At 41.5% G+C, this 15,530-nt stretch overlaps 2 protein-coding genes across 4 annotated transcripts; both read left to right on the plus strand.

Moving 5' to 3' along the window:
* The first annotated feature begins 402 nt into the window (after nt 1-402).
* las1l (LAS1 like ribosome biogenesis factor) lies at nt 403-3,123 on the plus strand. Its single transcript, XM_031310735.2, has one exon. It carries the CDS (start codon nt 613-615, stop codon nt 2,317-2,319), a length of 1,707 nt encoding a protein of 568 aa, XP_031166595.1. The 5' UTR covers nt 403-612; the 3' UTR covers nt 2,320-3,123.
* Nucleotides 3,124-4,127: 1,004 nt separating this feature from the next.
* Nucleotides 4,128-7,275, plus strand: crebzf (CREB/ATF bZIP transcription factor). 3 transcript variants are annotated; one of them, XM_036008302.1, is made up of 4 exons: nt 4,128-4,385; nt 5,352-6,192; nt 6,382-6,456; nt 6,878-7,275. In XM_036008302.1, exons 2-3 carry the CDS (start codon nt 5,411-5,413, stop codon nt 6,389-6,391), a joined length of 792 nt encoding a protein of 263 aa, XP_035864195.1. In that variant the 5' UTR covers nt 4,128-4,385; nt 5,352-5,410; the 3' UTR covers nt 6,392-6,456; nt 6,878-7,275. The 3 variants fall into 3 exon arrangements, with proteins under 3 accessions (XP_035864195.1, XP_031166618.1, XP_031166628.1); XM_031310758.2 differs by lacking the exon at nt 4,128-4,385 and adding an exon at nt 4,473-4,568; XM_031310768.2 differs by lacking the exon at nt 4,128-4,385 and adding an exon at nt 4,473-4,568 and having other exon boundaries at nt 5,352-6,456.
* Nucleotides 7,276-15,530: the final 8,255 nt, after the last annotated feature.

Here is a 15,530-nt window from a genome sequence, read left to right on the forward strand (position 1 = left end):
TTCTGGAATAAAGTGAAGTTCAAAAAACAAACAAAAAATGTATATGTACAGACTTTAGGCCGCCCTACACGTTTTTGTAGGCCCAGTTAAATATGCAACTTAATTTTATATATAGTAGGGGGTCCCTGCTCCATCTCACTCTCAGTTAAGGGGTCCTTGGTTTAAAAAACGTTGAAGACCCCTGCTGTAGGAGGTAATTAACTCCAGAAGAGATTATATTATTTTTTGCATTTTAATTGTTTACATATTTTAATGACTGAACTTTTGTAAACTACTTTTTTGAAATAAAATGTGTGTGTGTGTGTGTGTATATATATATATATATATATATATATGTATATACTAACTCCAGAAGAGGGCGGTAATGTAACACTAAAGGCTGCCAGATGCCGATGTACCTTAAAGAGAAGAAGATGGACGTCATTTCCGGGATGCGGTACAATCGGTAGAGGATTTTTGGTAGATCAAAACGCTGCGACATAACGCTATTTTTGTTCCAGTTTTAATTGAGTGCGTGTCTGAAGAGAGAGTAATTCATCGGCGTTAATTTAAGAGCGTTATGTGTACACGGTGTTAACGTAGAGTCGACCGTACGCCTCTTGTGCTGTTAAAATGAAGAAAAAGAGCTCCGAGAAAAAACGCCATGTGGTGGCATGGGCCAACAAAGCTGAGTGGGACCAAGTTCTGGAGTATCTTTACTCGAAGGACTCCGCCTTACAGAGGTACGCACTGCAGAGGATATCGGCTTGGAGAGGCAGGTATGCCAACAGCACTCCTGTGGCAGTGGACTGCACAGCGGACCTGGTGAGGTGCCAGGTGCTGGACCGGTCCGGGCAGCTGGACGGAGATGATCTGGTCTTGCTTTATGGAGCAGGTCTGGTGAGGTTCGTCAATCTGATCACCGAGCGACAACAGGGCAGAACAGCCCGCCCTCTGAGGCGGCTGGCTGGGAAGTTAAACATCCCAGAGTGGGTCGTAGACCTGAGGCACGATATCACACACAGGAAGCTTCCTACCTTAAAATGGTGTCGAAAGGGATGCAAGGTGGTTCTAGAGTGGCTCCAGCAGGAGTACTGGTCCAGGCAGTTGGGAGGTGGGCCTAATGAGGACTGGGAATCCGAGTCGGATGGAGAGGAGGAAGAGAGTGACCTAAAACGCCAAGGAGACGAGCTCCTTGCCAGGCAAAAAGAAATGGAGGCCTACAAGAATGCACGGGAACTTCTGATATCTTTCGAGAAGGAGCAGTACCAGGCTTTTGATGGGCTTCCTGAAGACAAAGAGAAGAACTTGTGGCCAGCCCCGTTTGCAGACATGAGCTGGCTACTAGGTGAGATCAAGCAGTTCGCTTTGCATTCAAGTAATCTGCTGGTTGATGTGTTGCTGGAGGATGGATTTCTAGTTCCTACTGTTGAACAACTGGAAACATTAGGCTGCGATACTTCTGGCAACGCAAGTCCCACTGAACCCAGACTCGCTCAGACCTTCCTGCGTTTTTGGCTACCCCTGCTGAAGATGCTCAACTCACCTGCCTTTATTCATCTCCTTCTGGAGAAGCTGTTTGGTGAATTGAAAGTGCTCGCCAAAGAGCAGAATAATCACAGGGCTTTCTACCTTTCTGGTTGGATTGCAGAACTCATCCTCTGTAACGGCAACAAATTTGAATACCATTTTGAAACAAAGGGACAGAAGAAGGCCAGAATGAAGGACAGGATCTTTGTGAACCGCATCCAGCTGAGGTGGCAGCAGCTGCTCTCGGCATGCCTGGATGCTCCCTGTATCAGCACGCCTCACTTGCTCCAGTTAATCCTGGATGACATGGAGCATCCTCTCCCTCTGGAAACCCGACAGAGGCTGTTCCAGCTCTGCTCCATCTACACACAGTCTTCACATTCCGAATGTGATACTTCTCTGGCGCAGAAACAGCAGCCCATATACACACTGGAGAGTTTGCATGAGAAGCTGCAGCATTCACGTCGCCGTTCCACGGCTGTAGCGGAGAGGAGCGAGTCCTCCCAGGAGTACAGTTGGGCAGATGCTCACGCTGAAAAAGCCAGATTGCTTAGAGGTTCTCCGTGGCAGCTGTGCAGCGATAAGGTTCTGTGGAAGAACTACCCTCTTGGTAAAGTCCCCGGACAGTCCGATGACCCTTCATGCCTCATGGTGGAGAACTACTCAACAATGACTGTCTTTGACCAGCCGGTGGAGTTGGAGAGTAACACAACACACAATGTCCCAGGAGCACCAGTGAGAACAGCTGATGGCCTTCTGTGGAGCCACAGTGATGTTAATAAGCTTAAATCTGGACTGCAACTTTTTTGAGTTGTGAAATCCTTCCTTTAGCATCTGGCACATTGTTGAAACAAAATGTTCAAAATATGTAAACTTCGATACTTAACAGTTTGTTGCAGGATATAACAAATGTGTCAAGCAGCGTACGGGTCATTTATCAGTCATTTATCAGGCACGAATGTCAAACATAACTGGTTCCAGCATCTTTAATGTGAGGATTTGCTGATTTATTTTCTGTTTTATATAATTTAGGGTAGCAACTAATACTTATTTTTTTATTACAAATGATCTTCTCGATTAATAAAATGTCAAACTACTGAAAAATGCTCATTGCAATTTCCCAGAGCCCAAGGTGACATTTAAAAACAAACAAAAATTCCACAAGTTTCTGACATTTTGCAGACAAAACAATTCATAAATGAATTAGAAATAATAATCCGAAGAGTTATTGATATAGAAAACAATTGTTAGTTGCAGCCCTAATGTAAAGCATTTGTAAAAACCCTTCATGTTGTATGCTGTCTACAATATTTCCAATTGGTGGAACGTGCCGATATTTAACACATCCTATGAAACATCATGTACTGCACATGACAAGGGAAGGATGTGGGATAGAATTTGGATATGGTTGATTCATTGTGATGGCGTACAGTTTCATCTCTTTCACCCGTCATGCACTGTTGATACCGTCGTCGGCCCCTACAAAGTGTTTTGGAGTAGATGCCTTTCAGTTGAAAACCTTTTGCAGAGGATATTGTTGTAAGCACAAGGTGGTTTTGTGTTATACATTTTCTTTTGCGCAGTTATGTTCAATAAAAAAAAATTTCTACTGAAGGAATGTGATTGTGTTCTTTTTGAGTGTGAGATTAATGGAGCTGAATGGCAGCAAATTTGTTTGGAAAGGATGTCTAATGTGGAGGATGGCTAATTGGAGCATGTTGAGCAGACACAGTTCACGAGGGCATAAAAGCAGCACTGTGTTCAACAAACTAGTGAGTTCTGTTACTGCCTGCTATGCCAATTTTAGCAGGAAAGCATAACGGATCCACACCTGAACGGTAAAAGAGAACTTAACATACAAAAACAAGATAACCTTTCTACTTATATCACTTTAGCAAACTTAGTAGGATTAGGACAGTACAAATGAAATAAATACAATCATAAAGCACAATATAACAGGATAGCTTCTTAGAATATTTACATAGTGACTTAAAAATAGAAACACCTGTATAAAATGTAACAGAACATGTAACAGTAGTAGTGTTAGTAGTAGTTTATTTTGAATATATATATATATACATATATAAAATTAAAATAATGAAAATTATAAGTAATTAAAATAAGAAATTCCCATGTTCAAAAAGGGTATTAACATTAACACTGTACATTTCATACATTAACACTGTACATTTCATATTTTATTTATTATTACTGTATATTTGTTTTTATTATATATGTTAAAAGTCTGGATAATATATGTTGTTTGTATATGTTGTTTGTATACCTGGAGTGGTAACAAAAATAATTTCCCCCTGGGATTATTAAAGTATTTCTGATTCTGAGTAGGAAGAAGTTCATAAACAAACTTTTCTAGTCCTACCCCCTTTCTCTATTTTTATCCTTTAGTTAAATACAAATTGAACACAATTCTTCTTAACATACACGAACACCGTATAACTACCTACCTACAGCTCACATATACCCATGCATACACAGACACAGATGCATAACACGTCATGTAAGAATTCAAATACTACTTTTATGAAGCTTAGAACTTGTAATTTCTTTTGAGACTGTGTCGGAGTAGTGCTGATTAGTCTGGTCATTATGTAAAAATAAGTGCGCCATATTGAAAAGTAGTTGTACACTGAGCAAAGTTCAGGAGGACTTTTATTTTGAATACTGTGTCCGGAAGTGTCTACGCAGGTCGTCCTTGTTCGTCTCGCTAAAGCCCGTCTCGCCTTCAGTAGACTGCGCCATTGTCTTTTCATTTTCTATCTGTTCGCCGTTGAACAAGCATTCAGTAACCAGCACAGTTTCATCGAATGACGCTGTTGCTGTATTTTTTTTATTGCATTTATTTTTCAAACACGACGGTAAGTTGTTACTTGAAGAAGTGCCGTTAAAAGATGCTGCGTCATTTCTTGGTTCTGGTTTAACGCCTCATGGCTTTAGTCAACTTTAGCTGGGTTAGCTTTAACGCAAACAGAGCGCGCACTTGCTAGTTAGCTAAATAGGTAACGTTACCCAGCTGAATAAGATGAACAATGCCGCCGTGGGTGAGTTAGATGTTGACTTTTTGTTTGAATGCACCAGAACACCCAGCAGATGACTTAAATTAACGTTAGACACATAGCTAAACTAACGCTAGCTGGATGCTAAAGCAGATGTGCTGCTAAGACAATCGAGGCCTTGTGAGTAGAGCTAATGTGCCGAATATCAGATGTCATCCTTTGTCGATTGGACTAATAAATTAGCTAGCTAAGTATTGCAACAGTGGGGGAATTATGTTTCGTAAGGTGTATGTGTGACAGGGCGCATTAACATTCATTGTAAAGCATCGTATTGCTAGTGCTAACCTAGGTGACCTGGCTTCAACAAGAAGTCAATTACGTTGGTAATACGTTTAGCCAACACACACTTTCTGCGCCTTAAGGAAATGGAGGATGTCAGGAGCAAACTAAATAGATTGCACGGTGCAAAGTACGTTTCCCCCCCAGTAACTCTGGCATTTTGCATATTGTTACGTTTACTACATTGAAAACTTTACACTAACTGTGCCTAGCTAACGGGTTACCAAGTTTAACTAACAATTCAAAAGAGCCTGCTTTATTGCCGAAATGTTGATAACATAACAGTCATTACCACTCTGAGCTATTGATTTGTCTAGAGTCCACAGCGAAAATGTATAGCTTCTTGCTTAGTCAGTTATGAAATGGTGAAAAGCACTCACGTTTTTAGTTAAAAACCTTTACTGTGCTACCAGGACTAACATTTCCTTGAAAAATGAAGTAGTTAATTGCTGCAAGATTACTAACAACATATTTTTGTTGTCTTAACAGGTGAGGAATCAAAAGTAATCTTCTGGACAGCTTCCTTGCGGCCCCACTGTCAAACCACGATGATTACCAGAAGAAGAGGGCGCGTTGTGAACAACACAGAGGTGCATCCTCAGGAGGTTGAAGTGGTAGATGTTGTGGAAACTGTCGAAGATCTCCCATGTCCATATGAGGGGTTCCCAGCTGACGATATTAACACCGCTGGAATTGAGCTAGATGACCTGTTTGGAATTGAAGACTTAAAATGGACACTTGAAAGAAATACTACGTCCTCGCTCTTCGATATTGAGTTGGCGGATCTTGGCGTGTGCAGTGCCAAAGACCAAGATTCCGAGATCGATGTTTCAACCGCCTCATCTCCAGAGAGAATGTCATCCGACTCGAAGATTAACAACAGGAAAAACCAGTCAAGTCACATGATCAACAAAAATGCCATCGCTGCCAGATTGAATCGTCTCAGGAAGAAAGAATATGTAGACAGCTTGGAGAAGAAAGTTGGCATCCTGTCGTCAGAAAACAACGTGCTCAAACAGGAAAATTCTCAGCTGACTAAGAGAGTGGAAGAGTTGGAAGATGAGACCAGGTACCTGAGAGCTGTGCTGGCCAATGAGAGCATGTTAGCCCAGCTCTTGTCCAGGCTGAGCGGTGTGAATGGGATGAAATTATCTTCTTCGCTTTTCCAGGGGCCCGACTCGAACGACCATGACTATGCCTTACCCAGGAAGCGTGTGAAAGTGGAGGAGAAAGAGACAGCCGGTGGCGTGTGTCTGCATGTGGACAAGAACCACGTCTCAGTGGAGTTCTGCACCAAGTGTGCAGAGAGTGCAAGCACGTCGCTCAAAATGTAGGGTCAAGTACTTATCTCTGTTTTCAGATTTTGAGACTGAACTTGCTATGACTCTGTACTGAACTTCTTGAGGGTTGGATGAACACTGTTGAATTAGTTTAAGATTACCTAAGAACTGCTCAATGTGCATGTGTATTTTGTGAAATGATGGATTGAATACACGTTACTGCTAAACCTTGTTGACAGTTTCTTCTAGGTAATGGTTGATCCACCATGCGGGATGAGTGGCTTTCTGAACATCTTTACCCGCTTGACTCCATGGTAAGGATCAGACAAGAAAAGACTTTTTTTGGTTGTTTTTTTTTGTTTGTTTTGTTTTTTTTTACAGGCTTGAGGCATTCAGCAGCGACCTTAGTAACTCTATTTTTATTTAAAGAAAAGAAAATCACAGTTAGTGGATTTTGAGAACTTTATCAAATTTTCTGTTAATAGTTTGTTATAGGAAATGATGAGTTTAGTTAACATTTTACAAAGCGTTCAATCAAAGTTTCCTAAATTCTACAATGTTAAGATAAAGGTGAAGCTCCACAAAGATTGATCTTGAATCAGCAGTCAAATTGGAAAAGCTAAAAAAAAAAAAACTAAAGATAAGACTGGGTTAGAATTGATCTCTTTGTGAACCAGCACCATTGTACAAAAGAATGCTTTCATTTAGCGCCACCTATTTTTCTTTATGCTAAAGTGGATTCTGCTGGTGGAAGGGGAAGAGGCTGGACAAGCTGCTGCCAACGTGGCCTGGTATTTTTTTAAAGGTAGTATCGGTAACAAATGGTATACGTAATTATATTTTACCAATACTCCACAACATCTGTAGCTCTTGTCAGCGTCAACTCATGCATTGATGTGCTTGACTGCTGCTGCTCCATTACTAGAGATGCTATCAGAGGCTTAATAGCCTCATCATGTCTTGATATATTGGAATGTATTATTTAAATGCATCCAAAATTATCTGAATAAGTGGTGAAATTGCCAGTTTTGTGTAATTAAATGTAAATGTGTATATAACTTTGAATACATTTTGTTTGAGGCAAATGGCCTTGATGTTGGACAAATAAATCATATTTTCATTATGTTTGAGTTACAAATATTTACTGTGTCTTATTCTGTACTGTTGATATTAATGCATCTCTTTTTCTCTTTCTAAACAGCAAGCTCTGCCGATAATGGTCTTACTTTTCCTGAACAGTTGGGTCAAGTCTGGTAAAGGTTGTCTAAACAAAATGACCGAGGCCTCATTTGATGGAAGTACAAAGCATGCAGCCTGCCCACAGGGATTAATCATCCTGCCCATGTTTTAGCCCATTTACTTAAAACCATAGACCACATAGCATTTTATTATTATTTTATAATAGACCTTTTTCACAGCAGACATTTTGACATGTCATAGTAGGAAAAGCACAGGTGAAATTTAACCTTAACGATGGCTCAGTTCCATTAAGTGTCCCAATACGCTATTCCAGGAAGCCGACATGAACAGTTCCAGGACCTCCCTTAAAGGAACATGCTGACTTATTCGGACTTTAGCTCATTCACCGTATCCCCCAGAGTTAGATAAGTCCATACACACCCTTCTCATCTCCGTGCGTGTCGTAACTCTGTCTGACGCACCCACCGTTAGCCTAGCTTAGCACCGATCCTGGAGGTAACCGGCTCCATCTAGCCTACTGCTCCCAATAATTGACAAAATAACGCCAACATTTTCCTATTTACATGTTGTGATTTGTATAGTCACAGGGTGTACAAATAAGGTCACATGAGACACAGCCATCTTCTAACCGTATACATACTGGGAACTATATTCTCAGAAGGCGAAGCACTGCTACTTGGGCGGAGTGATTAGCGCAACACCTGAAAAGCACCGTTGGTACTCTCTGCTCCTCACCACGGGGCTTCTCAGGTGCTGCAAGCAAATCACTCCGCCCAAGTAGCAGAAGTAGCAGTGCTTCGCCTTCTGAGAATATAGTTCCCAGTATATATACGGTTAGAAGATGGCTGTGTCTTGTGTGACCTTGTTATTTGTACACCCTGTGACTATACAAATCACAACGTGTAAATAGGAAAATGTTGGCGTTATTTTGTCACTTATTGGGAGCAGTAGGCTAGATGGAGCCGGATACCTCCAACATCTGTGCTAAGCTAGGCTAGCGGTGGGTGCGTCAGACAAAGTTACGACACGCACAGAGATGAGAAGGGTGTGTATGGACTTATCTAACTCTGGGGGATACGGTGAATAAGCTAAAGTCCCGATAAGTCGGTGTGTTCCTTTAAGAGGAATGCAGCCATCAGTGTTATTAAATACACCTGTGCTTTTACTACTATGATGAGACAAAATGTGTGCTGTGAAAAAGGTCTACTATTAATATTGGGTGTTTTTTTTTTTGTTTTTTTTTTCCATGGGCCTGGGTCAGTCTGCTTAAAGGGCTAGTTTGAATATTTTGAAGTGGGATTGTATGAGGTACTTATCCACAGTCAGTGTATTAGCTACAGTAGATGGCGATTGCTGCGCCCCAAGTTTGGAGAAGCACACACTCGTACCAACATGGAAGCTGAGCAATGTACTGCTGTGGACAGAGGCAGCAGCTAAACATTTTTTAGACACCTAAAAAAAAAAAGGCACACCTTAAATCATCATAAGTGCACTCTAAATTTAGATTATTTTCACCGCTTTACCTTGTCGTCAGACAGCCCTTTGGACAAGGAACTGAAGCCGTTATACCCAACTTTACTCCTGTCAGTGCCACCAGACGCCTTTGACAAAACGGTAATTTTAGAGGAGAGGGTTTCGAAGAGAGCATAGATTGAAATGATTTCAGTTCCCTGTTGGAAAGGGCTGTCGACAGCTAGGTAAAGCAGTGCAACATTTTCTAAATATATCACACTTAAAGTTGCAGGAGTTAGAATTGAAAAACAAACAAACTGCAGATTTTCAAATAATGCGAGACCGCTTTCTGCAGCGCTCCCCTCTCTGTCTAGCCCACCCCCCTCATTAGGCGAGCACAGGCTTATTGCACTGGCTTCATACAGTAACTGGTACGAGTACTAACCATTTACTGTCGTGTTTTCTTTGTAAAGCCCTTTAATATGACATACTGTGATTTGAGGCTCTAGTCTAGGTACATTAACATGAACTTGGCTGCAGCTCTGAGCTAGGGTTAGCAGAAGGCTAAACTACTGGCTGGTCTACCGCGTTTTCCCTCTCCCCCAGCGTCCGTTGTGTCCTTGGTTCAGATGGCTGCTTCGGGTCCTTGTAGCAGGCTGCTGTTGCCATCTGAACGAGGAGTCGGAGGCTCTGTGAAAGGAAACAAACACGACAAACGAGCTGGTGTTAGTGCTGGGTGAAGGCTAACCCCACAGACCAGCTGTTAAGACGGTTTTCGCAACAAATGTCCGTTCCCTGAAAAATAAACGACTACTTTTCTTACAGTTTGGTGCCTCCATGTACTGTATATAGATGGATCACAATAAAGTCGCTTAGCTAACAGTTTTGCCATGAATTAGCTGCAACTGTGAGCCTTTGGCTACTGTAAACAGAACGTGCGCATCTGGATTCTCAGAACAGTCAATAGGAACGTTCTCTCTCTCTGAAATGACCTGCGATTGGCCAACAGTTTCCTGTGGCGGCTAGATAAAGCTGAAAACAGCCCAGAGGAGATGCAGAAGTCTAGTCTTTCGGTGCTAAAAATAAAATGCCTACTTCAGCTTTAAGATAATATACTTATTTAGGTAGCTAAAATACAATTGGCTGCTTCCCCCGTCCACAGCAGTACATTGCTTAGCTGCATGCCTGCTTCTCCAAAGTGGGGGCGTGCCGACCGTCGTCTAAGTACTAGGGATGCCGCGGTGAGGACATTTTCCCACTGGGTAATAAACTCGTGACAACACCGGTGTTGACGATTACTCCATAAACAAACCACGGCTGTGTCTGGCCTCCAGTCGAGCTTTTGCTCCGCAGCTCATTTTGGCAGCCGCTGGCTTGAGCCGGGGTGGAAGTGCTGCCTGCTTCCCTTAGCATCTATGTTAATCACAGACAGTATCTAAATATGTTAAAGTGCTCATATTGTGCTTTTTGGCATTTCCCCTTTCCTTTTATTGTTTATCTTTTTTGTGCATGTTATAGGTTTACAAAGTGAAAAAGGCCAAAGTCCACCCCAAAGGGACTTACCATCTCCAACAGAAAACACTGTTCACAAACTGCTCCAAACAGCTCTATTGTAGTCCAGCCTTTACTTCAGAGACAAATGCTCGTCACTTTGTAACACGTTATAATGCTCGCCTAGCTGCGTGGCACGCCCTCATACTCTGCTTCTGACTGGCTAGTAGTCCTTACCTAGTTACTGCGCATGTGCGACTCCCAACAAAGATGGAACAGAAGTGAGATGTCTCACTCTGTAGCTAAAACAGAGAGCTCAACACACAGGGTGAAAAGAGGAGCTGCAGCAATGTGCAGTACAACAGAAATATGGTGTTTTTTGAAAATGAAACCATGTAAACCTAGTCATGATATAACCTCTAAATACAAGTATGAACCTGAAAATGAGCATAATATGAGCACATCAACAAATTGGTCTGTTATATAAATATAAATGATGGGATTCTGCACTTTTGCTTTTTCACTTTAACACCAAATCCTCCACCATTGTCTTGTCAGTCTACTCGGTGAATAACTCCTGCTACTCTGTGGAGCGGAGCAAACACTTATTTTGGTGCTAATATGCCAAAATGAACTAAATGGCTTTAAATTTCCATTTTAAAAAGTCAGTGGGGGGTGGTGGGCAAGAAATGTATATTTGTGTGCCCAAACACTGTAAGGCCGCTTCACACTGGCTGTGTGGCGTGAGCGTGGCGTTTCTGTTGCGTGTCAGCTGCGTGGATTTTTCACACCCAGAAACGTGTCTGATGCGGCGCTGCTGCTGCTAGCCTAGTCTGTACGCATGTATGTTTCCCATTGATAAAATGAAATATGTTAAACATAAATATATACTGATTTGATTACAGCAAAGACAACGTCGGCAGTATTGACGGCAAAATAGGATACAGAATATTTCGTTCTGTATTGACAGGTGCAATATTTGAAAATCGATAATTTTTTTAAATTACATTTATGTCAAAACCTAGAGCCTTTCAAACATCAAAATGTCATTTATTAATATGTATTTGTGTCAAAATGACATCTTTTTGCTTTCTATTTTGCCTGGAAACGCTATCAACATGCTTGCGTGTCGCATGAAAAATAGGCGTCGGTTCTATTTCTAGCATGCACACGGCCAGTGTGAAAGCTCTAACCTGTTAACATGGGAGCCAAACCACGCAGCCAGTGTGAAGGAGGCCTAACTACTACAGTAAGCCTAAAAGGTATATCTTAATCCCAACCTTACACACACGCTGGATGTTTATTATCGTGAAAAGTGAATTGGTTGTGTGTTGTGTGTGTGGCATTAGTCCTGACTGTAAATTTAGCTGCACTGGTCTTTACATTACTAGCACATCACAGATGAGAACTGGCCTAGCAGTCAAATTGGCAGATGATGTGCCAATGGTCAAGGCCATTGGTGTAAAATGAGGCAGGTGAAGTCCAATGGTAATCCCCTTTAGTACACAGTAGTTGTGTGTAAGGTACAAAATTGTTTTACAATTTATCTTGCGGATCCTGAACATCTCTCCAGCACACCTGTCCAAGTGAGGAGAAAAACTTTCATACATAGTAAAAAAAAAAAAATACACACAGGCTCTCTCTGGTGTTGGAGATGCAGACATCAGAGGGCAGTTTGAGCAACGGCACCACCAGTCGGTGTTTGGTCTCAGCAGCTCAGGTTCTGGAGGCTCCTCTTCGGCTGTTTCCTTCCCACCACTGCCTCACTCTCTCTCTCTGCTGCATTTTTTCAGTTGTATACTCTGGCTCGAATAGACACAACTAAATATCCGAGTCGGCCAAAACACTGAAATGTATCCTTGTCCATAATATCCTCTGCGCTCATATTTTGGGATGCCATTTCCGCTGTTGGAAACATACAGTAGCTAGTTTGCAATACAAGTAAAGAGAACAAGGAAGTTCTGTTTTTGATTGGCATTTATCTATCTAACTGAATACCCTGTAGTTCTTTCTTGCCTCCAACTATGTCACTGGATGCAGGAAGAGGAACATATTTTGCAGTTGCAAAATGCAGTATAATGCTTCAACCAACTACGTTTACCATCAACGCTGATTGGATATCCACATTAAAAAGTGGCAGATTTCTCTTATAACTGTAAATTAAGAGAACAAAGTATATCAGCGTGTGATTCCTTAACTCTCATATTTACATAGTTTTCAACATATATTGTATATTATGACATATATATATATACACACATACCACAGCTTAATAGAATTCCTGAAATCCAGTTATGGGTTTTGGTGTGCCACACCAAGATTTTCAGTGGCCTCTCTTATAAGAACCGTCTGGGGGCGGCACTGCCTGCTACTATAACACCGTTACATGTTACAGCAGGTTTAAGCAATACAATTATGGCTGAGTTCCATTTAGCTGTCTCAGGGTCATGGCTCCCTGCAAGCGTTACTATGGAACCCACGCAACTTTGGGCTGCTTTGTAGGGCGGGACTTGCCTAGAAGTTGCGTGGGATCCATAAAAACGCCTCACTGAGACATTTCAATACAGAGCCATCGTTTTTTTTTTTTTTAAGTCAAAATGTCCATTGTGGAAAAACTATAAAACTTGCATACCTGGAAACACAAAGGATTTCTACGTGCATACACCATAAACGCAAAATTGAACATGAACATAAACTGTAAGGTGAGAGATTTAACCATATCGTAAAACACCGTTTAGGTTGCTCGACAATTTCACTGATTGTATGGTTTTTGTGTACAGGGTTCTGTAAAACTTCAATGAGGCATTTATGAACTTAATTTTGAATTACCTGAGTTGATGAATTTTATCATTTTTTAATTTACATTTGAGCATCATCTGCCTGTTTATGATCGTTGGGTTTTATTCTGAATTGTGAAGCACTTTTACATGGTCTGTTTCTGAGTGCTAAAATGTAATCATTCATCCTTCTGACAGTTAATAATGACTTTAATTGAAATGTTGTCGCGATGATGGTTTGCATATTTCCTACATGTGATATATAAATACCCACAGCTGTGCGTAAGGGCCTTATGGACCTTTTGCACAGCAGACATTTTGACTTGTCATAGTAGGAAAAGCACAGCTGAAATTGATAACCTTAACGATGGCTCAGTTCCATCAAGTGTCCCAGTAAGCTGTTTCAGTGAGTCAGCATGCACAACACCAGGGCCTCTCCTAAGTGGAATGCAGCCATCATTAATGGTTTTGAATACACCTGTGCTTTTCCTACTACGTCAACGTGTCTTCCGTGAAAAAGGTCTATGAGTGGTGGAGCGGGCACAAATATCGATATGCAAACAGTGTTAAAGGGCGTTCCTACGTCTAATTATGGCTAACTGTGGGAGGGGAAATAAGGCTCGTGCACGTGCGCCGTGCTCCAATGATTGAGACTTCTAACCGAACCAGACGTACATACGGTTTATAAACCTGACAAAAAGAATGTACGTGCATGTTTCTGTTTCGTGCGTGAATCTACATAAGGCTTTACGCATCATGGTGTCCTAATTCTAGTCTCTATTAACCATAGTGACGATTATGTCGTTAAAATTCGGTTCAGAAAACGTTACAGTCGGGGTTCAAAATTAGCACCATCCACCTGCCAAATGCTGGTAAAATATACAAGTGGCTGGTAGATTTGCTTCACTCACCAGCCAGAAAAAACAATTGTAATCTATTGAGTGGCTGGTAAAATTTGAACATTCGCTAGCCATTTGACTGGTGGCTGAAGAAGTTAATTTTGAACCCTGATTACAGTCTCCACAGTTCCTTGCAGAAGTGTGCTCTGGACAGAGGCGCCCCCCCCTACTGGAAGATTGGAAGATCTCTGCGACTGAAAGTGACACAGGTCATCTCACCAAAGATTCAGGTAGACTGAAAATATATTTTTTAGGTTTATCTATCCAAAAGACTGCTCTATTGACCAAAATGTTCATAAACAATTCAAAAATGTGATGCTGCACACCTAGTCTATATATGAATATCGGATGATCGGGATATTTGTTTACAACATAGGCGTGCATACCACTGTACCTTATAGTAGGCAATATGTTGTGTCTGGAAATCAGCACTTACAGGGTGTCATGCAGCTGATGTAATACAACCCATCACACTCTGGTTAGAGGAGGAATCAATGGATCTGAACCGTTCAGTTCAAAAGGGTTGAGTTTTATCAAACACTAATGAAAAGATTACACACTTTTTGTTTGCCATTTGAATGAGTGTGTTGATTTCACGTTTTTTTATGATATAGTCTGCTTTTTTAAACAGAAATCATAGTATTTGTGCATATTCTTTTTTTTAATACATCAACATTGACAACAGAAATGAGACTACACAGAAAACCTCCTTACAAAAACCAACCAGGGAAAATTGGCACAAAGTTACCTCAAAAATCTCTTCCGGTGTTGCTGGGCAGCCAAGTAACAAGTGGGTGGGGCATCTTGTCCCGTCTTTTTGAGCCAGCTACACAACTAAATGGAATGCAGCCTTTATTAATGTTAATCACACCTGTGTTTGACAATAATGTCTGCTGTGAAGTAGTTCTAATGGAGAAAGACACTTGGCCCTGTGAGAGTGATTTTTTACTCTAAGAAATGTCTTTTTTTTTCATTCCTCAGGCTCTGTTCGAGATTACAATTTCAAGTGGAGTTCATATCGGGTTTAATCATTTTTTGAGTTTTGAGAGAAAATAAATGCTTTATGCTCAGGTGGTAGAGCAGTTGCTTACCAGTCGGAAGGTTGGTGGTTCAATCCCTGGCCCTGCAGTCCCATCTAGAAGTGTCCTTGGCCAAGAGGCTGAACCCCGAACTTGATGTTGTGCCATCGGTGTGTCAATGTTTATCTGATGATAATTTATCTGATGGCAGTGTATGAATGTGTGGGAATGGTGAACGGTTCCTGTACTATGTATATATATCTTCGCAGTTCTGTGTGTGTGTGTGTGTGTGTGTCGCGTTAGGTCATTTGATGATTGATGTTACGTGTTGCCATAGCAAGGAGTTTGACTGACAGCCAGTCATCCAATCAATCAATCCCATACCGGGAAGTACTTTTGAACGTACACGTTCCACCGAAACAAGTTCCTTCCCGAGACTATTTTGCAGTGGCACCGTGGCTCTGTCCGGCACTTAGCGCCGCCTAACACGATTGTGATTGGTTTAAAGAAATGCCAATAAACCAGGGCAACGTTTTTCTCCCATCCAGGA

The sequence above is a fragment of the Sander lucioperca genome, chromosome 12 (genome assembly GCF_008315115.2).
Source record: "Sander lucioperca isolate FBNREF2018 chromosome 12, SLUC_FBN_1.2, whole genome shotgun sequence".
Taxonomy (NCBI): Eukaryota; Metazoa; Chordata; class Actinopteri; order Perciformes; family Percidae; genus Sander; species Sander lucioperca.